Genomic DNA, 26037 nt, shown 5'->3' with positions numbered 1-26037 from the left:
AGCAACAATGTACGTACCTCTCTTCTTCATCCAATGAGGCTGTAATTTATATTTTAGTGATATGTACTCAAGCACAGCACGTTCACAAGCAATATATATATAAATCATAGTCTACATGCACCTTTACGACGTCAATACAGGATGCGGATGTTGATTATAGTGCATACAAAGAAGAGAAAAGATATCAAAAAACATTGGCACAAGAATCATGAATGGGTAGTATCAAAAAATTCCAGGTCTGGATCCAGTGTTAGGATATCCAAGATGGGCTTGTTCACCATTTACAAAAAGATGAAACCGAAGTACCGAACTACTACTACACACTGGAAAGTGATGAATCAACAGGTCAAGAAACTAAGACAATGTACAAGACTTGTCCACGCAAGCAAATTGCAAGCCTTTTGTATAACCACGGAGACGAAGGAAAGAAGAAAACGCATCAAGTCACCAACACCATATACCAAGCTGACAAGTACCCAGATGCTCTCTACACAGTATCTGCTGCAGTAAGCTTCGATGGGCACCGGCTGAACAAGCTCGAACAAAGTCCAAGGTTCAGCAGAAAGATCAGATGCATCGACTTTGTTGCTTCAACTGTAAGGTCAAGGCAAGAAAAGTGTATGAAACTAATGAGTTGGGTTGGCTACCTTCAGTTCTCATAGCAAGTTTCAAGATCATCATAATTTACCAAAAAAGAGAATTGCTGGGAAGACCAAGCGAAATGGATTGGACAAACTCAGCATGAGCATTTCTTAGTTGCCTGTATATCTGTTACTCTGTTTCTATATCCCTTATTTATTGGGTGCAAACTAGGTAAGTGCATACGCTGATCTCAAAGAGATAATAACACCTGCGGCATATTCAGCCAATAAATTGTAAGCATTATTTGTTTAGTGGATAATGTGGGCAACTCGGCAAGCTATCAGATGGGAGGTGGCGGGCCTGGGTATCCGAAGAGAGGGCTGCAGCAACCTTGGAGCGGAGAAAGCAGCAGAGGAGGTAGAAGTTGCATAAGAAGCAGTTGTTAGGAGTTTCAGATGCACAAAACTAAACAACTGACATATGCTTCGTCGCTAGAATTAAACTTTGACTGTTAATAATTTTACACTTGACCCCTGAATCACTAAATACTAATCGACTACCAATCTAACGAACATATTTTTTTTAAGAAAAACAATAACTCAATGACTTGATGATCTCAATAATATTTCATTATATCATTTTCTTCACTTTCAGAGTTATCAAAAAGCAGAAATAGTAACATAAGCACACAGGAATCATAAATCTTATCACCAGGCTAGACAAGTTCGTTGAACTCAATTCACCAGCCAAAACATTTAGGTGCTACATCGTGATTCACAACTAGAGTGACCAGATTGTTTGCTTGAGAAAGAGAATTTAGGTTTGTCTACTTGAAAAACAGTATTCCAAACTTAACTAATGCTATATGATTCACAACTGGGTGGATGAACATTCCATCAACAATAACTGAGAAGCTAACTTTCTTACATTTTGTGCCAATAAATCTTACCATGGAGATCATTGGAACTTGTCAACTTAAGTTTACTTGCATATTTAGCAGCAATGGTATTAAGAAAGGTGAGAGTGAGAAGATTACAGGGAAGCAGAAAGTAGCATTGCTCACAGTTGAGGAAGCTGCTGAAGTACATATATGTAATATAGTGCAGAGTGAGGTGATAATAAGTCCCAGTAAAAACATTGCTGACCGAAAAGCAGATACAAAAGCAACAATGTTTTATATAACACAAGAAACAAAATTATGGAGTGGATGAGCATGAGAAAGTGCAATTTTCTGGAGTGGATGCGCATGAGAAGGCGCAATTTCACTGTCAGCTATAACAAAACGCGGAAACCGGAAACATATGTAGATTACTTTATATTGAGCACTGACAGTACAATTAGATAATTTCCCGAAAGAAGACATAGATAAAGAAGCAAACTAAATTCTTCAATAAAGAGGGGGCGGGTAGATTGCTAAACTAGTAAGTTCAAAGAACACATGATAAAAAGAAAGGTCGCATCTACTATACATGAGACATTTATTTGGCACATACCAATGCTGACTTGATAGTTTTAGTATTGACATCCACAGTAGTCCCTTTAGATCCTAAAGGGTTTAAGCATAGAGTCCATGCAACAGTCTGAGATTCTTGGCCATAGCTTCATATTTTTTCGATAAAGGATGCTTTATTACTCTTTAGAAGCAATTACATCCAGCCTCTGCATAACCAGGATGCACACAGCCGTTTATGAGTCTTAAGTCCAAAAAGATGCCAAACTAAAAAATAACTAGGCGGAATACATATCGGAACGATGAATCATATCACGCCTAAGGTGTGGGTGGAGCTTCAATCCGTAGACTATGCTGCCACACATGTAGGGAAAAAGTATCCCTCGCCGTAGCCTCCAACCGTGTACAGACCTCCGTAAACAGGTATCGGTTCTCCATGCGCTGAAGAGGTAACCACAAACGGAGAATACCTATACATCTGTAGATGACCTGCAATAAAGTGCAATTTTTATCATTAAAAATCTTGTCATTTCTACTGAGTCAAAGCGCCCAGATTACTGCTAGCGCCCCCACCCTAAGAAGCAACTTGAACCTTGGATCTATAACATGAAGCCAATTGCCAAAGACATTGGCCACACTAGTCGTAGGATACAGGGTAGACGCTGCTTGGATGACAGACCAAATAGATCTCGCGAATTGGCACTGGAAGAAAAGGTGTTTAATAGTTTCATCGTGATGACAAAAAACACATTGAGTACTTCCGTGCCAATTCCGCTTAACAAGATTGTCTTTGGTGAGGATGACACCTCGACGAAGATACCATCCAAATATTTTTATTTTTAATGGTATCTTCATCTTCCAAATTTTCTTATTATTATCAACTGGTAAATCAGAATGAAGCATGGCGTTGTATAAAGATTTGACGGAGAAAGAGCCATCTACATGTAAATTCCACCTAAATTCATCTGGTTCAGGTGACAGATTAATATCCCCCAACCTTTGAATTAAGGCATTCCATGCCAAAAGCCTTTGTCCTAGCAAAACTCGTCTGAACGTCACATTCGGGGGAGAGCTAGCCATTACTGTGGCAATGGTATCTCCTTGGCGACGAACGATATTATACAACGCAGGATACTGTTCGCTTAGGGGTGCATTGTCTAACCAAGCATCCTCCCAGAACCGTATCTGTGCTCCATTCTTAATTGAGAAAGTTCCATGACGGAAAAAGACATTCTTTGTCGCCATTAGACCAGCCCAGAAGTGTGAATCCCCAGGTTTTCAAACCACTTGGGATAACGTCTTAGAGCCGATATATTTTCTCCGAAGAATAGATTGCCAAATCCCATCCTCGGTAAGGAGCTTAAAAAGCCATTTACCCAGCAGAGCTGAATTCTTGACCTCGAGGTCATGAACTCCAAGCCCGCCTTGATCTTTGGGACTACAAACTATACTCCATTTTACCAGACGATATTTCTTTTTCTCGTTGTCTCCTTGCCAAAAGAATCTGGATCGATAATAATCGAGTTTGTGCAGAATTCCTTTTGGCAATAGGAAAAATGATAACATATACAGTACCATATTTGTCAGTACCGAATGAATGAGTACCAATCTTCCTCCCAGGGACAGCAATTTACATTTCCAACTACTAAGGCGCTTCTGTAATCCTTCTTCCACTATTTTCCATTCAGCAATCGTAAGTCTCCGATAATGAATCGAAATACCCAAATAGCGAATAGGAAATTGGCCTTGCCCGCAACCAAACAACTCTGTATATAGAGCTGTATCATCTTGGGCATCACCGAAGCAGAACAATTCACTTTTATGGAAATTGATTTTCAATCCCGACAACTGCTCAAAAGCCGCCAAAATTAATTTCAGGTTGTGAGGTTTTTCGAGATCGTGATCCATAAACAGGATTGTATCGTCGGCATATTGAAGGATAGATAAACCACCATCAACAAGATGTGGAATCACACCTTCAATCTGACCATCAGACTTGGCCCGCTCTATGAGTATAGCCAGCATATCCGCCACTATGTTGAATAACATTGGTGATAACGGATCCCCTTGGAGTAACCCTTTTTGTGTTTGGAAATAATGGCCGGTGTCATCATTAACCCGAATTGCCACACTACCTCCATACACGAAATCATTTATTAAAGCGCGCCATTCAGGAGAAAAACCTTTCATTCGGAGTGTCTGTTGTAGGAAAGACCACTTGACCTTGTCATAGGCCTTTTCAAAATCTAATTTTAAAATAACCCCATTTAATTTCTTAGTATGCATCTCATGTACCGTCTCATGCAAAACCGCCACTCCATCAAGGATATTTCTTCCTTGCATGAAAGCAGTTTGTGATGGTTGAACGACATGATCTGCAACCGTATTAAGTCTAATGGCGGCCACTTTCGTGAAAATCTTGAAACTTACGTTTAAGAGGTAAATAGGTCTATATTGTTGAATCCTTTCTGCCTCATTAACTTTCGGTAACAAGATTACTTCACCAAAATTTAGACGAAATAGTTCTAGTTGTCCTATATGCAGAGCACTGAACAAATCTAGAAGATCCACTTTAATAGTATCCCAGAAAGTTTGATAAAACTCCGCCGGAAAACCATCGGGACCCGGTGCTTTGTTGCATTCCATTTGGAAAATCGCCTTCTGCACTTCTTCCTCAGAATACGGTGCAGTTAGTAAGCCATTTTCTTCTATAGAAACTTGGGGTATATCAGCTGTTAAGTCCTCATTTAGAGAGAAGGAACTTTCATCCGGAGGACCAAACAAGTCTTTATAATAATTAGTAATGTAAGATTTGAGTTGCTCATGGCCTTCAATCAACCCTTCATCTTGAATAAGAGAGTGAATACGTTTTTTCCGATGTCTCCCATTGGCTAAGCCATGGAAATATCGCGTATTTGAGTCTCCTTCCAAAATGAATTGGGCTTTGGAACGTTGATACCATTTGAGTTCCTCTTCGCGAAGAAGACTCGCCATCTGCGCATTGGACTGGTTCTTAAGTTCAATCTCATGCGTAGACAACGGTCTTACCTCATCAACAGCCTCTAGCTCATCAATCACAGATGATAAGCGAGCCTTCTCCTTTTTGAGGAGACCAGCTGTATGGGCAGCCCAACCAGAGAGATGTTTGCGCATTGCACGCATTTTATTATTCCATCTCAAGATTGGAGTGCTACCCCCAACTGGCCTCTCCCAAACCGTCTTAACCATCTCATGGAACCCTTCTCTATGTAACCAGCCAAGTTCAAATTTGAAAGGCCGCTTACAAACAGGTCGGGGATTCCCAGTAGTCAAGAGGATAGGAGCATGGTCAGACAATTTTTCAATACGTTCTAGTGCACGGACGGACACCATAGGGTATTTATCTTCCCATTCGGTATCCATCAACACGCGATCTAGCTTTTCGTATGTGGGCTCAGGCAAGCTGTTGGCCCAAGTAAACTGTCGACCAGACATAAACACCTCTCTTAAGTCAAGGCTATCAATGACAGCATTAAACAAGAAAGGCCAATGTCCATCAAAAAGACCTTTACTTTTCTCATGAGGAAATCTTAGTAAATTGAAATCCCCTCCAATCAAAATCGGGTAGGGATTATCTTTAGAAAGATTTACCAACTCACGTAAAAAGTCAGCCTTAAAAGCATCTTGGGCGGCACCATACACAGCAACCAGACTCCAAGTGGAACCGTCAGCTTTATTCTGAATGTCGAGCTTAATGTGATACTCTCCATCAGAACTAGCTAGAACAGTCATGGTGTCAATGCGGACGCCAAGTAAAATGCCCCCAGACCTACCACGAGGCGGGCGAGAAAACCACTGAAAGTTAATCCCACCAGATAACCGGTCTAGGAAACTTTGTGGGAAATTTCGCCTACCCGTCTGTGATATGGCAATAAAATCTAAATCATAGTCTCTACAACCATCGGCAATATGAGAATGCTTAGCCAACTCTCCAAGACCTCTGCTATTCCGAAACATGCCATTCATCGAGAGACTATTTTAGATTTAGAACCCTTGCTATATCGACGAGACTTTTTTCCAGCAGACGATCGAGAACCTCGTGTTGAAGCATTTAGATCATAAACTGAACTAAGCTCCGAGTGTTTTAAGTCGACTTCTGAAATATTACCAGTAATAGCTGAGAGAAGCTGACCATCTAGGATGTCATCCTCTTCATCATCATCTATCACTGGAGTTTCAAGCACAGTGGAGTCATTCGGAACAACCGTTAAACGGTCAAGTTCTGTCTGTCTCAACACATTAGCCGAAACCGAGATCTCATCAGACGTAGTACCCAACGAGACCCCTAGACTACTCAAATTAGAAGAAATGCGAGAATCTGAAAAAGAAGTAAAAGACTTGGATGGTTGTTTCTTACCAGCCGTGTCGAGGTTCTTCTCCGCCTTACGTCGCATGGCTCGCTGCATGACATCCTCGTCCGTCGCCCCCGACCCATCCTCCGCAAGCGCGTACCTCCCACTTCGTCTCACCGTCGGCTGAACGACAGGAGGAGGACCAGCGGGAGGTGGCAACTGCGGGATGGAGACCGGCGAAGGTGAAGACGAACGCTGCGGAGACCCAACCGTGGACGTAGATACGGCCGGCGATCCCGGGGTAGACGGCGGAGTAGCCCCCCGAATCGAACCAGCCCCTGACGATCCCCCCTTCGACGGAGAAGGCGTCGACGAGGAAGGAGCGCGCATAGTCCCCTGGGAAGTAAACTGACTCCCGAGCTCGGCAAACCCCTCCACCCGTGACGGCGATGTCGGAGGCACTAGGGACCTGCCCACCTGGAGAGGCGAAACCTGCCCCTCCTCGAGTACCGCGCTAGGCTGGCGAAGATGCGAGTCGACGTCCACATCCTCCAACACCGCCACACTTGGACGCGGCTGAACTCGAGGAGGCGCGTACGACTCCTCCTCCACACGACGGACCAGCTCGACGCCCTCCATGGCCGGCTGACCCAAGGCCGGCTGCAGCACCAAAGCGGGCTGCGAGGCCGGCTGCTGCAAGGGTAGCAGCTGCACCGGCGGCGGCGTCGTAGCCTGCTGCTGCAGCGTAGAGGTCGACGAGGCCGGCTGCTGCGAGGCTAGCCGCAGCACAGGTGTTGGCGACGCGTCCTGACGCGGCGATGCGACCGTCCGCTCGAAGACCGGCTGGTGCGTGCACGCTGGCCCCGTGGCTGTCTGCCGCGCAATCACGTCCTGCCTAGGCGTGGACGAGAGAGGCGGCTGCAGACTCGACTGCGGCTGCGGTACCGCTTCCGTCTGTGTCGAAGTAGAAGACGGAGGCGGTGCCTGTCGCTGTGTGCTCGGCGAAGCGGCCTGTGAACCAGTCGAATAGGTGGGGCGAGTGCGACCCTGCATAAAAGTTCGAACTCTGGACGGTGAGGAAGCCCGAGCAGACGACGGAGGTGTAGCGAACAAGTGAGGGTACTCCGCCCTAGCACGAGCCACAATCTCACGCCCTCTGTCCGTCAACGGCGAATGGTTGAACGGAGTCAAAGCCACCTGCGCGGTTGGCACCGATGAAGTGCCAGCAGCATGAGTCGGGGCCTGACCGTCCACATCCATACTGGCTGCCCCCGGCGCAGCGTCCGCAGAACCATCCTCAAAACTCTCCTCCCCCAAACCATGAGCCCCATCATCATCTCCTCCGTCCTTCCAGAAGAAAGGGCGGAAACGAGGATCTGGCTTGAACTCCGCTGGCTCACGACGAAAACGAAACTTGTAACCATTTAGCTGTAACAGTGCAATCACCTCCATGCAACCATTATCTTTCTCAAGAGCTTTAGGATCACGCATAGCCACAAGAACACGAATAATCCCCAGGCTCCGAAGGGAAAACAAATCAACATCGAGGGTGGTACCAATAAGAGAACCCACAGCCCAAATACCCAAGAAGTGTCGGACAGAGTCAGGAACGCTGTCGACGTGCACCCAAACCGGCTTCATAACGAATAGAGGCTGAATATCCTGATGCACCCATGAAGAAACAAGAGCTTTGGAAAAACTAGCAATATATGGGAGTGACTACCTATATGCATTGCTCCATGTATGCATAAATCAGACAGCTCGATCCAGTCGACAAGGATGAAAACAATAACAGGTTACAACAATCTTGGACGCCTCATGAGAGTTCGTCTGTCTTGCGATGCGATCATTGTCAGAACAGAATGTGGGAATGGCGACGTCCACACCTACCCATTGATGATCTCACAGCTGCGTCTGTCACACGTCCATCAGCCACGCTGAGAGGCCTGACGAGGCGGAAGAGCTTGTCCGGCACGACGCACTCATCTGGTGCTGGCTGCTCTCGGCCTACAATCGCCTACGCCGATGAATGACGGAGTCGGCGGCGGGAATACGTGCTCTGTTGTTCACGTCAAACATGAACGCATCTGATCTGAACGACGGCACAACAAACCCTCCGGCATATAATTCTTTCTAGCTGACTGCATCCATGTTGCTTACACTGACGGTGAACGCATCGAAGTGATCCACAGTAGATTCCTGAAAAAAGTTGTTCAACTTGGCTTGCAGTTTCTTACACCTCTACGCTATTACAGAGACAGGCATGGGATGCTATGCAGTTCTATTCTAAACGTTCTTATATGTCCGAAGTGTTGCACAATTATTCAGCTCAACAATGGAATTCCCTTCATCAGTGAAGCCTTTTCATCATCAAATGAGAATGTAAATGTGCGCTGCTCAAGCTCAGCGCATTCACATGCAGTAATCATATCATAGTACACTATACACATGTACTCGCACCTTGATGCTACAGGATACAGGGGTTTAGTGAGTAGTACAGTGGTAGTGAACATAAATGGGCTTCCTTGTTCATCATTGAGAAATATATAATACCAAATTACTACTATTACTAATACAATGGAAGACGACGAATCAAAGTAGCTAGTCTATAGCCCTGGGTGTATGTTAACATACAGCTTCAAATGAACTCAATCTGACAGGGTGTTTCTGCACCAGTGTGCTGCACCTTTTATTTGAAATGCATTTTGAACATATTTAAAATATCAAAAAATATTTAAAAAAATTCTCGTGTATATCTTAACATGTTATATGCTCACAAAATTGTTTTAGCAAAAAACCAACATGTTTTGTGTCCTGTGAAAAAATGAATTTTTGGTGCTAAAATAGTCTATTTCTCGAGACATTTTTTTTAATCTTTTTTACACATGTTACAAAAATTATCGGTTTATGTGAAACTTTACATCCACACATTGAACATGTACCTCTGCGTGCGATTTTTTTTCTATTATTTTAAGTTTTTTAAAATATGTTTTGTAGATACCGGGTGCTTATGCACACAGGATCTGTTTGGGTTTCACAATCTTTATTCAGAAAACAAACCAATACTTGATGCAACAATTTTCGGTCAAAAAGAATGTACAGAGATACGGTGTGAAGTAGTAGTTGTACATGTGCATGCTAATCAATAGTTCACCCACTGGTACATGTTTGTTGCCGCTAATGTTCTCTGCTTAGAGTTGTAGCATTACTAGGACATTTTGAGCCCTTGATATCGAGTCTAGTTTGCTGGTTCGGTGATCAATTACACCTTCACTACAACGTTCACTTGAAACAACTTCGTTTCTGGTAGAAACTAGGGTTCTACCGGGGCGAGGGCGTAGATTGTAGGGGTGGAAGTGCTGAGAGCGAGAGGGAGGAAGGCGGCGCCGGCGGCAGGGAGCTGTCGCGAGCACGCGGAAGGCGGCGGCTAGGGTTTGGGCGGCGCGGACGGGAGAAGGCCGACTCCTCTGGGAGTCGGCAATAAAGATATCTGATTATTGCTTGATTGATTTAGTCTATTACAACTTGTATATATAAGAGAACTTGCGAAACCCTAATCTGCTAACTGGGCTAAGCTCCTAACTAAGCTTGGCCGGTTGGGCCAATGGGCCCCCTCCGGCGGTAGACCAGGCCGGTCATAACATTTCTCCCCGCCTGCGCAAACAGCTCGTCCTCGAGCTGGTAGTCTGGGTAATGCTGCTGGAACTCCTCGCGGGGCTCCCAAGTCGCCTCCTCCTCGGAAAGGCCCTCCCACTGCACCAACAAGTGCCAAACATCACGACGTAGTTGAGCGCGGAGCACCTTGGCCGGACTGGGCAGCAGACGACCCTCGGCCGTCGGCGGAAGTGGTGGAGTGGCCACCGGCGGGGCACCGCGATAGGGCTTCAGCAGGCCCATGTGGAATACGTCGTGAATGCGGGCCCCCTCCGGCAACTGAAGCCTGTACGCCATGGTCCCAATCCGCTCGACGATGATGAAGGGCCCCGCATAGCGCGGACCAAGTTTACGCTTGGCACGCGGGTCGAGGGACTGATGAGAGCGGTGCAACAGGCGAAGCCACACCCAGTCACCCACCGCGTACTCAACCTCACGATGTCGCCCGTCATAGTAGTGCTTGGCGACCTGTTGAGCTTGGACAAGACGCTGCCGCACCTCGGCCAGCATCTCGTCGCGGGCGCGGATGAGCTCGCCAGCTGCCTCCGTCCGCGCTGTCGCTGGATCCACCGGTAGGATAGGTGGTGGTTGATGGCGTGTAACTCACACGTTCGTTGGGAACCCCAAGAGGAAGGTATGATGCGCACAGCAGCAAGTTTTCCCTCCGAAAGAAACCAAGGTTTATCGAACCAGGAGGAGCCAAGAAGCACGTTGAAGGTTGATGGCGGCGGGATGTAGTGCGACGCAACACCAGAGATTCCGGCGCCAACGTGGAACCTGCACAACACAACCAAAGTACTTTGCCCCAACGAAACAGTGAGGTTGTCAATCTCACCGGCTTGCTGTAACAAAGGATTAACCGTATTGTGTGGAAGATGATTGTTTGCAGAAAACAGTAGAACAAGTATTGCAGTAGATTGTATTTCAGTAAAAGAATTGGACCGGGGTCCACAGTTCACTAGAGGTGTCTCTCCCATAAGATAAACAGCATGTTGGGTGAACAAATTACAGTTGGGCAATTGACAAATAAAGAGGGCATGACCATGCACATACATATCATGATGAGTATAGTGAGATTTAATTGGGCATTACGACAAAGTACATAGACCGCCATCCAACTGCATCTATGCCTAAAAAGTCCACCTTCAGGTTATCATCTGAACCCCCTCCAGTATTAAGTTGCTAACAACAGACAATTGCATTAAGTATTGCGCGTAATGTAATCAGTGACTACATCCTTGAACATAGCACCAATGTTTTATCCCTAGTGGCAACAGCACATCCATAACCTTAGAGGTTCTTGTCACCCCTCCAGATTCACGGAGACATGAACCCACTATCGAGCATAAATACTCCCTCTTGGAGTTACTAGCATCAACTTGGCCAGAGCATCTACTAATAACGGAGAGCATGCAAGATCATAAACAACACATAGACATAACTTTGATAATCAACATAACAAGTATTCTCTATTCATCGGATCCCAACAAACGCAACATATAGAATTACAGATAGATGATCTTGATCATGTTAGGCAGCTCACAAGATCCGACAATGATAGCACAATGGGGAGAAGACAACCATCTAGCTACTGCTATGGACCCATAGTCCAGGGGTAGACTACTCACACATCACTCCGGAGGCGACCATGGCGGTGTAGAGTCCTCCGGGAGATGAATCCCCTCTCCGGCAGGGTGCCGGTGGCGATCTCCTGGATCCCCCGAGATGGGATCGGCGGCGGCGGCGTCTCAGTAAGGTTTTCCGTATCGTGGCTCTCGGTACTGGGGGTTTCGCAACGGAGGCTTTAAGTAGGCGGAAGGGCAGGTCAGGAGGCGGCACGAGGGCCCCACACCACAGGGCCGCGCGGCCAAGGGGGCCGCGCCGCCTAGGGTGTGGCCCCTCGTGGCCCCTCTTCGTCTCCTCTTCGGACTTCCTGGAAGCTTCGTGGCAAAATAGGACCCTGGGCGTTGATTTCGTCCAATTCCGAGAATATTTCGTTACTAGGATTTCTGAAACCAAAAACAGCAGAACAAAGAAGCGGCACTTCGGCATCTTGTTAATAGGTTAGTTCCAGAAAATGCACGAATATGACATAAAGTGTGCATAAAACATGTAGATAACATCAATAATGTGGCATGGAACATAAGAAATTATCGATACGTCGGAGACGTATCAGCATCCCCAAGCTTAGTTCTGCTCGTCCCGAGCAGGTAAAACGATAACACAGATAATTTCTGGAGTGACATGCCATCATAATCTTGATCATACTATTTGTAAAGCATATGTAGTGAATGCAGCGATCAAAACAATGTATATGACATGAGTAAACAAGTGAATCATAAAGCAAAGACTTTTTATGAATAGCACTTCAAGACAAGCATCAATAAGTCTTGTATAAGAGTTAACTCATAAAGCAATAATTCAAAGTAAAGGCATTGAAGCAACATAAAGGAAGATTAAGTTTCAGCGGTTGCTTTCAACTTGTAACATGTGTATCTCATGGATATTGTCAACATAGAGTAATATAATAAGTGCAATATGCAAATATGTAGGAATCAATGCACAGTTCACACAAGTGTTTGCTTCTTGAGGTGGAGAGAAATAGGTGAACTGACTCAACATTGAAAGTAAAAGAATGGTCCTCATAGAGGAAAAGCATCGATTGCTATATTTGTGCTAGAGCTTTGATTTTGAAAACATGAAACAATTTTGTCAACGGTAGTAATAAAGCATATGTATCATGTAAATTATATCTTACAAGTTGCAAGCCTCATGCATAGTGTACTAATAGTGCCCGCACCTTGTCCTAATTAGCTTGGACTACCGGATCATCACAATGCACATGTTTTAACCAAGTGTCACAATGGGGTACCTCTATGCCGCCTGTACAAAGGTCTAAGGAGAAAGCTCGCATTGGATTTCTCGCTATTGATTATTCTCAACTTAGACATCCATACCGGGACAACATAGACAACAGATAATGGACTCCTCTTTTATGCATAAGCATGTAACAACAATTAATAATTTTCTCATTTGAGATTGAGGATATATGTCCAAAACTGAAACTTCGACCATGGATCATGGCTTTAGTTAGCGGCCCAATGTTCTTCTCTAACAATATGCATGCTTAACCATAAGGTGGTAGATCGCTCTTACTTCAGACAAGACGAACATGCATAGCAACTCACATGATATTCAACAAAGAATAGTTGATGGCGTCCCCAGAAACATGGTTATCGCACAACAAGCAACTTAATAAGAGATAAAGTGCATAATTACATATTCAATACCACAATAGTTTTTAAGCTATTTGTCCCATGAGCTATATATTGTAAAGGTGAAGAATGGAAATTTAAAGGTAGCTGATGCGTGTGGTTGGCACGTCCGTTGGGAACCCCAAGAGGAAGGTGTGATGCGCACAGCGGCAAGTTTCCCTCAGTAAGAAACCAAGGTTTAATCGGACCAGTAGGAGTCAAGAAGCACGTTGAAGGTTGATGGCGGCGAGATGTAGTGCGGCGCAACACCAGTGATTCCGGCGCCAACGTGGAACCTGCAAAACACAACCAAAGTACTTTGCCCCAACGAAACAGTGAGGTTGTCAATCTCACCGGCTTGCTGTAACAAAGAGTTAACCGTATTGTGTGGAAGATGATTGTTTGCAGAAAACAGTAGAACAAGTATTGCAGTAGATTGTATTTCAGTAAAGAGAATTGGACCGGGGTCCACAGTTCACTAGAGGTGTCTCTCCCATAAGACGAACAGCATGTTGGGTGAACAAATTACAGTTGGGCAATTGACAAATAAAGAGAGCATGACCATGCACATACATATTATGATGAGTATAGTGAGATTTAATTGGGCATTACGACAAAGTACATAGACCGTCATCCAACTGCATCTATGCCTAAAAAGTCCACCTTCAGGTTATCATCCGAACCCCTTCCAGTATTAAGTTGCAAACAACAGACAATTGCATTAAGTATGGTGCGTAATGTAACTAGTGACTACATCCTTGAACATAGCACTAATGTTTTATCCCTAGTGGCAACAGCACAACACAACCTTAGAACTTTCTGTCACTGTCCCTGGTGTCAATGCTGGCATGAACCCACTATCGAGCTTAAGTACTCCCTCTTGAAGTTAATCGCTAAATCTTGGCCAGAGTATCTACTAGTAACGGAGAGCATGCAAGATCATAAACAACACATAGATATAACTTTGATAATCAACATAACAAGTATTCTCTATTCATCGGATCCCAACAAACGCAACATATAGAATTACAGATAGATGATCTTGATCATGTTAGGCAGCTCACAAGATCCGACAATGATAGCACAATGGGGAGAAGACAACCATCTAGCTACTGCTATGGACCCATAGTCCAGGGGTAGACTACTCACACATCACACCGGAGGCGACCATGGCGGCGTAGAGTCCTCCGGGAGATGATTCCCCTCTCCGGCAGGGTGCCGGAGGCGATCTCCTGGATCCCCGAGATGGGATCGGCGGCGGCAGCGTCTCCGGAAGGTTTTCCGTATCGTGGCTCTCGGTGCTGGGGTTTCGTCACGGAGACTTTTTATAGGCGGAAGGGCAGGTCAAGAGGCGGCACGGGGCCCCACACCACGGGGCCGCGCGGCCAGGGGGGGCCGCGCCGCCTAGGGTGTGGCCCCTCCGTGGCCCCTCTTCGTCTCTCCTTCGGACTTATGGAAGCTTCGTGAGAAAATAGGCCCCTGGGCTTTGATTTCGTCCAATTCGAGAATATTTCCTTACTAGGATTTCTGAAACCAAAAAGCAGAAAACAGCAATCGGCACTTCGGCATCTTGTTAATAGGTTAGTTCCAGAAAATGCACGAATATGACATAAAGTGTGCATAAAACATGTAGATAACATCAATAATGTGGCATGGAACATAAGAAATTATCGATACGTCGGAGACGTATCAGCATCCCCAAGCTTAGTTCTGCTCGTCCCGAGCAGGTAAAACGATAACACAGATAATTTCTGGAGTGACATGCCATCATAATCTTGATCATACTATTTGTAAAGCATATGTAGTGAATGCAGCGATCAAAACAATGTATATGACATGAGTAAACAAGTGAATCATATAGCAAAGACTTTTCATGAATAGCACTTCAAGACAAGCATCAATAAGTCTTGCATAAGAGTTAACTCATAAAGCAATAATTCAAAGTAAAGGCATTGAAGCAACACAAAAGAAGATTAAGTTTCAGCGGTTGCTTTCAACTTGTAACATGTATATCTCATGGATATTGTCAACATAGAGTAATATAATAAGTGCAATAAGCAAGTATGTAGGAATCAATGCACAGTTCACACAAGTGTTTGCTTCTTGAGGTGGAGAGAAATAGGTGAACTGACTCAACATTGAAAGTAAAAGAATGGTCCTCCATAGAGGAAAAGCATCGATTGCTATATTTGTGCGAGAGCTTTGATTTTGAAAACATGAAATAATTTTGTCAACGGTAGTAATAAAGCATATGCATCATGTAAATTATATCTTATAAGTTGCAAGCCTCATGCATAGTGTACTAATAGTGCCCGCACCTTGTCCTAATTAGCTTGGACTACCGGATCATCACAATGCATTGTTTTTACCAAGTGTCACAAAGGGGTACCTCTATGCCTTTACAAAGGTCTAAGGAGAAAGCTCGCATTGGATTTCTCGCTATTGATTATTCTTCAACTTAGACATCCATACCGGGACAACATAGACAACAGATAATGGACTCCTCTTTTATGCATAAGCATATACCAACAATTAATAATTTTCTCATTTGAGATTTGAGGATTGTTGTCCAAAACTGAAACTTCCACCATGGAGCATGGCTTTAGTTAGCGGCCCAATGTTCTTCTCTAACATATGCATGCTTAACCATATGGTGGTAGATCTCTCTTACTTCAGACAAGACGGACATGCATAGCAACTCACATGAAATTCAACAATGAAAAGTTGATGGCGTCCCCAGTGAACATGGTTATCGCACAACAAGCAACTTAATAAGAGATAAAGTGCATAATTACATATTCAATACCACAATAGTTTTTAAGCTATTTGTCCCATGAGCTATATATTGCAAAAGTGAATGATGGAATTTTAAAGGTAGCACTCAAGCAATTTACTTTGGAATGGCGGAAAATACCATGTAGTAGGTAGGTATGGTGGACACAAATGGCATAGTGGTTGGCTCAAGTATTTTGGATGCATGAGAAGTATTCCCTCTCGATACAAGGTTTAGGCTAGCAAGGCTTATTTGAAACAAACACAAGGATGAACCGGTGCAGCAAAACTCACATAAAAGACATATTGAAAACATTATAAGACTCTACACCGTCTTCCTTGTTGTTCAAACTCAATACTAGAAATTATCTAGACCTTAGAGAAACCAAATATGCAAACCAAATTTTAGCATGCTCTATGTATTTCTTCATTAATGGGTGCAAAGCATATGATGCAAGAGCTTAAACATGAGCACAACAATTGCCAAGTGTCACATTACACAAGACATTTATAGCAATTACTACATGTATCATTTTCCAATTCCAACCATATAACAATTTAACGAAGGAGAAACTTCGCCATGAATACTATAAGTAGAAACCAAGGACATACTTGTCCATATGCTACAGCGGAGCGTGTTTCTCTCCCATAAAGTGAATGCTAGGATCCATTTTATTCAAACAAAACAAAAACAAAAACAAACCGACGCTCCAAGAAAAAGCACATAAGATGTGATGGAATAAAAATATAGTTTCAGGGGAGGAACCTGATAATGTTGTCGATGAAGAAGGGGATGCCTTGGGCATCCCCAAGCTTAGACGCTTGAGTCTTCTTGATATATGCAGGGGTGAACCACCGGGTGCATCCCCAAGCTTAGAGCTTTCACTCTCCTTGATCATGTTGCATCATACTCCTCTCTTGATCCTTGAAAACTTCCTCCACACCAAACTCGAAACAACTCATTAGAGGGTTAGTGCACAATATAAATTGACATATTCAGAGGTGACACAATCATTCTTAACACTTCTGGACATTGCATAATGCTACTGGACATTAATGGATCAAAGAAATTCATCCAACATAGCGAAAGAGGCAATGCGAAATAAAAGGCAGAATCTGTCAAAACAGAACAGTTCGTATTGACGAATTTTAAAATGGCACCAGACTTGCTCAAATGAAAATGCTCAAATTGAATGAAAGTTGCGTACATATCTGAGGATCATGCACGTAAATTGGCTTAATTTTCTGAGCTACCTACAGGGAGGTGGATTCAGATTCGTGACAGCAAAGAAATCTGGAACTGTGCAGTAATCCAAATCTAGTACTTACTTTTCTATCAACGGCTTAACTTGGCACAACAAAACACAAAACTAAGATAAGGAGAGGTTGCTACAGTAGTAAACAACTTCCAAGACACAAAATAAAAACAAAGTACTGTAGGTAAAAACATGGGTTGTCTCCCATAAGCGCTTTTCTTTAACGCCTTTCAGCTAGGCGCAGAAAGTGTGTATCAAGTATTATCAAGAGACGAAGTGTCAACATCATAATTTGTTCTCATAATGGAATCAAAAGGTACCTTCATTCTCTTTCTAGGGAAGTGTTCCATACCTTTCTTGAGAGGAAATTGATATTTTATATTACCTTCCTTCATATCAATAACAGCACCAACAGTTCGAAGAAAAGGTCTTCCCAATATAATGGGACAAGATGCATTGCATTCAATATCCAAGACAACAAAATCAACGGGAACAAGGTTATTGTTAACGGTAATGCGAACATCATCAACTTTCCCTAAAGGTTTCTTTGTAGAATGATCAGCAAGATTAACATCCAAATAACAATTTTTCAGCGGTGGCAAGTCAAGCATATTATAAATTTTCTTAGGCATAACAGAAATACTTGCACCAAGATCACATAAAGCATTACAATCAAAATCTTTAACCTTCATCTTAATGATGGGCTCCCAACCATCCTCTAGCTTTTTAGGAATAGAGGCTTCGCGCTCTAGTTTCTCTTCTCTAGCTTTTATAAGAGCATTTGTAATATGATGTGTAAAAGCCAAATTTATAGCACTAGCATTAGGACTTTTAGCAAGTTTTTGCAAGAACTTTATAACTTCAGAGATGTGGCAATCATAAAAATTCAAACCATTATAATCTAAAGCAATGGGATCATCATCCCCAATGTTGGAAAAAAATTCAGCAGCATTATCACAGGCAGTTTCAGCAGTTTTAGCAGTTTCAGGCAGTTTTTCGCGCTTTGCATTAGAAGTGGAAACATTGCTAACACCAATTCTTTTATTAGTATTAGTGGGAGGTGCAGCAACATGTGTAGCATTAGCATTACTAGTGGTGGTAATAGTCCAAACTTTAGCTATATTCTTTTCTTTAGCTAGTTTTTTATTTTCTTCTCTATCCCACCTAGCACGCAGTTCAGCCATTAATCTTATATTCTCAATAATTCTAACTTGAATGGCATTTGCTGTAGTAACAATTTTATTATGATGATTCTCATTAGGCAAAACTTTTGATTTCAAAAGATCAACATCAGCAGCAAGACTATCGACTTTAGAAGCAAGTATATCAATTTTCCCAAGCTTTTCTTCAACAGATTTGTTAAAAGCAGTTTGTGTACTAATAAATTCTTTAAGCATGGCTTCAAGTCCAGGGGGTGAATTCCTATTATTGTTGTGAGAATTCCCATAAGAATTACCATAGCCGTTGCCATTATTATAAGGATATGGTCTATAGTTGTTACTAGAATTGTTCCGGTAAGCATTGTTGTTGAAATTATTATTTTTAATGAAGTTTACATCAACATGTTTTTCTTGTGCAACCAATGAAGCTAACGGAACATTATTAGGATCAATATTAGTCCTATCATTCACAAGCATAGACATAATAGCATCAATCTTATCACTCAAGGAAGAGGTTTCTTCGACAGAATTTACCTTCTTACCTTGTGGAGCTCTTTCCGTGTGCCATTCAGAGTAGTTGATCATCATATTATCAAGAAGATTTGTTGCTTCACCAAGAGTGATGGACATAAAGGTACCTCCAGCAGCTGAATCCAATAAATTCCGTGAAGAAAAATTTAGTCCTGCATAGAAGGTTTGGATGATCATCCAAGTAGTCAGTCCATGGGTTGGGCAATTTTTAACCAAAGATTTCATTCTTTCCCAAGCTTGAGCAACATGTTCAGTATCTAATTGTTTAAAATTCATTATGCTACTCCTCAAAGATATAATTTTAGCAGGGGGATAATATCTACCAATAAAAGCATCCTTGCATTTAGTCCATGAATCAATACTATTCTTAGGCAGAGATAGCAACCAATCTTTAGCTCTTCCTCTTAATGAGAAAGGGAACAATTTTAGTTTAATAATATCACCATCTACATCTTTATATTTTTGCATTTCACATAATTCAACAAAATTATTAAGATGGGCAGCAGCATCATCAGAACTAACACCAGAAAATTGCTCTCGCATAACAAGATTCAGTAAAGCAGGTTTAATTTCAAAGAATTCTGCTGTAGTAGCAGGTGGAGCAATAGGTGTGCATAAGAAATCATTATTATTTGTGGTTGTGAAGTCACACAACTTAGTATTTTCAGGGTTGGCCATTTTAGCAACAGTAAATAAAACAAACTAGATAAAGTAAATGCAAGTAAACTAATTTTTTTGTGTTTTCGATATAGCAAACAAGATAGCAAATAAAGTAAAACTAGCAACTAATTTTTTTGTATTTTGATTTAGTGCAGCAAACAAAGTAGTAAATAAAACTAAGCAAGACAAAAACAAAGTAAAGAGATTGAGAAGTGGAGACTCCTTGCAGCGTGTCTTGATCTCCCCGGCAACGGCGCCAGAAATTTGCTTGATGCGTGTGGTTGGCACGTCCGTTGGGAACCCCAAGAGGAAGGTGTGATGCGCACAGCGGCAAGTTTCCCTCAGTAAGAAACCAAGGTTTAATCGGACCAGTAGGAGTCAAGAAGCACGTTGAAGGTTGATGGCGGCGAGATGTAGTGCGGCGCAACACCAGTGATTCCGGCGCCAACGTGGAACCTGCAAAACACAACCAAAGTACTTTGCCCCAACGAAACAGTGAGGTTGTCAATCTCACCGGCTTGCTGTAACAAAGAGTTAACCGTATTGTGTGGAAGATGATTGTTTGCAGAAAACAGTAGAACAAGTATTGCAGTAGATTGTATTTCAGTAAAGAGAATTGGACCGGGGTCCACAGTTCACTAGAGGTGTCTCTCCCATAAGACGAACAGCATGTTGGGTGAACAAATTACAGTTGGGCAATTGACAAATAAAGAGAGCATGACCATGCACATACATATCATGATAAGTATAGTGAGATTTAATTGGGCATTACGACAAAGTACATAGACCGTCATCCAACTGCATCTATGCCTAAAAAGTCCACCTTCAGGTTATCATCCGAACCCCTTCCAGTATTAAGTTGCAAACAACAGACAATTGCATTAAGTATGGTGCGTAATGTAACTAGTGACTACATCCTTGAACATAGCACTAATGTTTTATCCCTAGTGGCAACAGCACAACACAACCTTAGAACTTTTCATCCTTGTCCCGGTGTCAATGCGAGGCATGAACCCACTATCGAGCATAAGTACTCCCTCTTGGAGTTAATAGCAAAAACTTGGCCAGAGTATCTACTAGTAACGGAGAGCATGCAAGATCATAAACAACACATAGATATAACTTTGATAATCAACATAACAAGTATTCTCTATTCATCGGATCCCAACAAACGCAACATATAGAATTACAGATAGATGATCTTGATCATGTTAGGCAGCTCACAAGATCCGACAATGATAGCATAATGGGGAGAAGACAACCATCTAGCTACTGCTATGGACCCATAGTCCAGGGGTAGACTACTCACACATCACACCGGAGGCGACCATGGCGGCGTAGAGTCCTCCGGGAGATGATTCCCCTCTCCGGCAGGGTGCCGGAGGCGATCTCCTGGATCCCCCGAGATGGGATCGGCGGCGGCGGCGTCTCTGGAAGGTTTTCCGTATCGTGGCTCTCGGTACTGGGGGTTTCGTCACGGAGACTTTTTATAGGCGGAAGGGCAGGTCAAGAGGCGGCACGGGGGCCCCACACCACAGGGCCACGCGGCCAAGGGGGGGCCGCGCCGCCCTAGGGTGTGGCCCCTCCGTGGCCCCTCTTCGTCTCTCCTTCGGACTTCTGGAAGCTTCGTGAGAAAATAGGCCCCTGGGCTTTGATTTCGTCCAATTCCGAGAATATTTCCTTACTAGGATTTCTGAAACCAAAAACAGCAGAAAACAGCAACTGGCACTTCGGCATCTTGTTAATAGGTTAGTTCCAGAAAATGCACGAATATGACATAAAGTGTGCATAAAACATGTAGATAACATCAATAATGTGGCATGGAACATAAGAAATTATCGATACGTCGGAGACGTATCAGTAGCACTCAAGCAATTTACTTTGGAATGGCGGAAAATACCATGTAGTAGGTAGGTATGGTGGACACAAATGGCATAGTGGTTGGCTCAAGTGTTTTGGATGCATGAGAAGTATTCCCTCTCGATACAAGGTTTAGGCTAGCAAGGCTTATTTGAAACAAACACAAGGATGAACCGGTGCAGCAAAACTCACATAAAAGACATATTGTAAACATTATAAGACTCTACACCGTCTTCCTTGTTGTTCAAACTCAATACTAGAGATTATCTAGACCTTAGAGAAACCAAATATGCAAACCAAATTTTAGCATTCTCTATGTATTTCTTCATTAATGGGTGCAAAGCATATGATGCAAGAGCTTAAACATGAGCACAACAATTGCCAAGTATCACATTACCCAAGACATTTATAGCAATTACTACATGTATCATTTTCCAATTCCAACCATATAACAATTTAACGAAGAAGAAACTTCGCCATGAATACTATGAGTAGAAACTAAGGACATACTTGTCCATATGCTACAGCGGAGCGTGTCTCTCTCCCATAAAGTGAATGCTAGGATCCATTTTATTCAAACAAAACAAAAAACAAAAACAAACCGACGCTCCAAGCAAAGCACATAAGATGTGATGGAATAAAAATATAGTTTCAGGGGAGGAACCTGATAATGTTGTCGATGAAGAAGGGGATGCCTTGGGCATCCCCAAGCTTAGACGCTTGAGTCTTCTTGATATATGCAGGGGTGAACCACCGGGGCATCCCCAAGCTTAGAGCTTTCACTCTCCTTGATCATGTTGCATCATACTCCTCTCTTGATCCTTGAAAACTTCCTCCACACCAAACTTAGAACAACTCATTAGAGGGTTAGCGACAATAAAAATTAACATATTCAGAGGTGACACAATCATTCTTAACACTTCTGGACATTGCATAAAGCTACTGAATATTAGTGGATCAAAGAAATTCATCCAACATAGCAAAAGAGGCAATGCGAAATAAAAGGCAGAATCTGTCAAAACAGAACAGTTCGTATTGACAAATTTTATTAGGCCACCAGACTTGCTCAAATGAAAATGCTCAAATTGAATGAACGTTGCGTACATATCTGAGGATCATGCATGTAAATTGGCTTAATTTTCTGAGCTACCTACCGGGAGGTAGACCCAGATTCGTGACAGCAAAGAAATCTGTTTCTGCGCAGTAATCCAAATCTAGTACTTACTTTCTTATCAAAGACTTTACTTGGCACAATAAAACACTAAACTAAGATAAGGAGAGGTTGCTACAGTAGTAAACAACTTCCAAGACACAAAATAAAAACAAAGTACTGTAGGTAAAAACATGGGTTGTCTCCCACAAGCGCTTTTCTTTAACGCCTTTCAGCTAGGCGCAGAAAGTGTGTATCAAGTATTATCAAGAGGTGATGTGTCAACCTTACCTTGGGCTTTACCCTTACCTTTCTTATTGTTTTTCTTTCCCTTTGATTTAGAAAATATATGATTTCCCCCCGGTACAGAGGTGGATTTCAGAGTGCCTTCTCCCACATCAATGACTGCTCCCAATAGTTTCAGCAGGGATCTTCCGAGTGTGATTTTTCCTGTCCCTACACATTCAACAACAAGATAATCAATGGATATTGTTCTTCCAAGAATGGTTGTATGCACACCTGCAGCTATTCCCTTAGGAATTATAACAGAGTTATCAATGAAAGTTATTTCTTCTCCTCCTTCCTCGACTCCCCAAAGTTTCAAAGATTTATAAATGCTCTCAGGCATAAGGCAAAATTCAGACATAATATCACAGTTGGCATGAAGAGTTCGATCACCGATAACAATTTTAACAGTAGGATCCCACAATGAAAGTTTAGAGTTCACTAAAACTTGTTCAAGACGATTACGAACATGGCAATAGTTGTCATCCAAGCGAGATGTACTTATCTCGAGATTGTTTAATCTATTATAAATGCTAGTGAGGGCTGAATCAAAGTTATTAGCTGAATCATGTGATGCAACCAACTTCTTTATGGCATTAAAAGCTTGATCCCCATTGCAATGAAGGAAATCTCCTCCCACTAAAGTATCCAAAGCATATCTATAGCGAACCATAAGACCAAAATAAAAATTACTAAGGAGCAAACTTAGAGTCATTTGAGGTTCAGTTTTACGATAAGAAGTAAAAATTCTAGACCAAGCATCCTTAAAACTCTCCTCATCCCCTTGTTTAAAAGTAAAGACTAATTCTTCAGGCGAAGAAGTAACAGGTTCAGAGCTAGACATGGTAGCAAAAGTAACTAATTTTTTTGTATTCTTAATATAGAGTGCAAGACAGTAAATAAAACAAACTAGATAAAGTAAATGCAAGTAACTAATTTTTTTGTATTTTAATTTAGTGCAGCAAACAAAGTAGTAAATAAAACTAAGCAAGACAAAAACAAAGTAAAGAGATTGAGAAGTGGAGACTCCCCTTGCAGCATGTCTTGATCTCCCCGGCAACGGCGCCAGAAAAAGAGCTTGATGGCGTGTAACTCACACGTTCGTTGGGAACCCCAAGAGGAAGGTATGATGCGCACAGCAGCAAGTTTTCCCCCAGAAAGAAACCAAGGTTTATCGAACCAGGAGGAGCCAAGAAGCACGTTGAAGGTTGATGGCGGCGGGATGTAGTGCGGCGCAACACCAGAGATTCTGGCGCCAACGTGGAACCTGCACAACACAACCAAAGTACTTTGCCCCAACGAAACAGTGAGGTTGTCAATCTCACCGGCTTGCTGTAACAAAGGATTAACCGTATTGTGTGGAAGATGATTGTTTGCAGAAAATAGTAGAACAAGTATTGCAGTAGATTGTATTTCAGTAAAAGAATTGGACCGGGGTCCACAGTTCACTAGAGGTGTCTCTCCCATAAGATAAACAGCATGTTGGGTGAACAAATTACAGTTGGGCAATTGACAAATAAAGAGGGCATGACCATGCACATACATATCATGATGAGTATAGTGAGATTTAATTGGGCATTACGACAAAGTACATAGACCGCCATCCAACTGCATCTATGCCTAAAAAGTCCACCTTCAGGTTATCATCCGAACCCCCTCCAGTATTAAGTTGCTAACAACAGAAAATTGCATTAAGTATTGCGCGTAATGTAATCAGTGACTACATCCTTGAACATAGCACCAATGTTTTATCCCTAGTGGCAACAGCACATCCATAACCTTAGAGGTTCTTGTCACCCCTCCAGATTCACGAAGACATGAACCCACTATCGAGCATAAATACTCCCTCTTGGAGTTACTAGCATCACCTTGGCCAGAGCATCTACTAATAACGGAGAGCATGCAAGATCATAAACAACACATAGACATAACTTTGATAATCAACATAACAAGTATTCTCTATTCATCGGATCCCAACAAACGCAACATATAGAATTACAGATAGATGATCTTGATCATGTTAGGCAGCTCACAAGATCCGACAATGATAGCACAATGGGGAGAAGACAACCATCTAGCTACTGCTATGGACCCATAGTCCAGGGGTAGACTACTCACACATCACTCCGGAGGCGACCATGGCGGTGTAGAGTCCTCCGGGAGATGAATCCCCTCTCCGGCAGGGTGCCGGAGGCGATCTCCTGGATCCCCCGAGATGGGATCGGCGGCGGCGGCGTCTCAGTAAGGTTTTCCGTATCGTGGCTCTCGGTACTGGGGGTTTCGCAACGGAGGCTTTAAGTAGGCGGAAGGGTGAAAGATCGAGATGTCGCCTAGAGGGGGGGTGAATAGGCAATTACAAACTCTTGCGGATTTGTCTTGTAAGAATGCGGAATTAAACTATCATTTAGTTTACAAGCACAAACCCTAAATATGCTAAGCTCAACTAAGTGTAACAATAGAAACTAGAGCTAAGCAAGATAGGCACAAGATATATGTAGCACAAGTGATAGCAAGATATATGTACTTCAAGCACGATGGCTATCACAAAGAAAGAGAGCTCGGGTATAGAAATAACCGAGGCACGCGGAGACGAGGATGTATTCCCGTGTTCCCTTGCTTTGCAACAAGGTACGTCACGTTTGAAGGAGTGGAGGTCCCACGAAGGATTCCCCGCGCCACGAAGGCTCACCCTATTCTCCGAACCACACCCACGAAGGATAATGGCCCTTTCCTTATGGTTAGCTTTTCCTCCGCTCCGGAGATGGCAAGCTCCACAACCACTTCACAAGCTCCACGAAGGAGAAGCCCGGGCCCCTTCACAATCTTCCACGAAGAGATCACCGGGACACCAACCAAGCCAACTAGGAGGTCACCCTCCAAGAGTAACAAGCTCACGGTCTCTCACTCGAACAAATCGTGGTGGAGAGCTCAACACTATGCAATGATGCAAAGCAAGAACACTAGAGGTGTTCAAATCCTTCACTCTCAAATTCCACCCAAGCAACAAATGCTAAGATGAGATTGGAGAGGAAGAACAATGGGGAAAGTCAACAAAAGACTCCAAGATCTAGATCCCAAGAGTTCCCCTCACT

At 43.1% G+C, this 26037-nt stretch overlaps 1 protein-coding gene across 1 annotated transcript; it reads right to left on the bottom strand.

Annotated features, from left to right (window-relative positions):
- Positions 1–9945: 9945 nt before the first annotated feature.
- LOC139829950 (uncharacterized) lies at positions 9946–10527 on the bottom strand. Its single transcript, XM_071827650.1, has one exon. It carries the CDS (start codon positions 10525–10527, stop codon positions 9946–9948), a length of 582 nt encoding a protein of 193 aa, XP_071683751.1.
- Positions 10528–26037: the final 15510 nt, after the last annotated feature.

The sequence above is a fragment of the Lolium perenne genome, chromosome 3, assembly GCF_019359855.2.
Source record: "Lolium perenne isolate Kyuss_39 chromosome 3, Kyuss_2.0, whole genome shotgun sequence".
NCBI lineage: Eukaryota > Viridiplantae > Streptophyta > Magnoliopsida > Poales > Poaceae > Lolium > Lolium perenne.
Note: the sequence above shows the minus strand (reverse complement) of the source record. Positions and strands in the feature narration are given on the sequence as shown.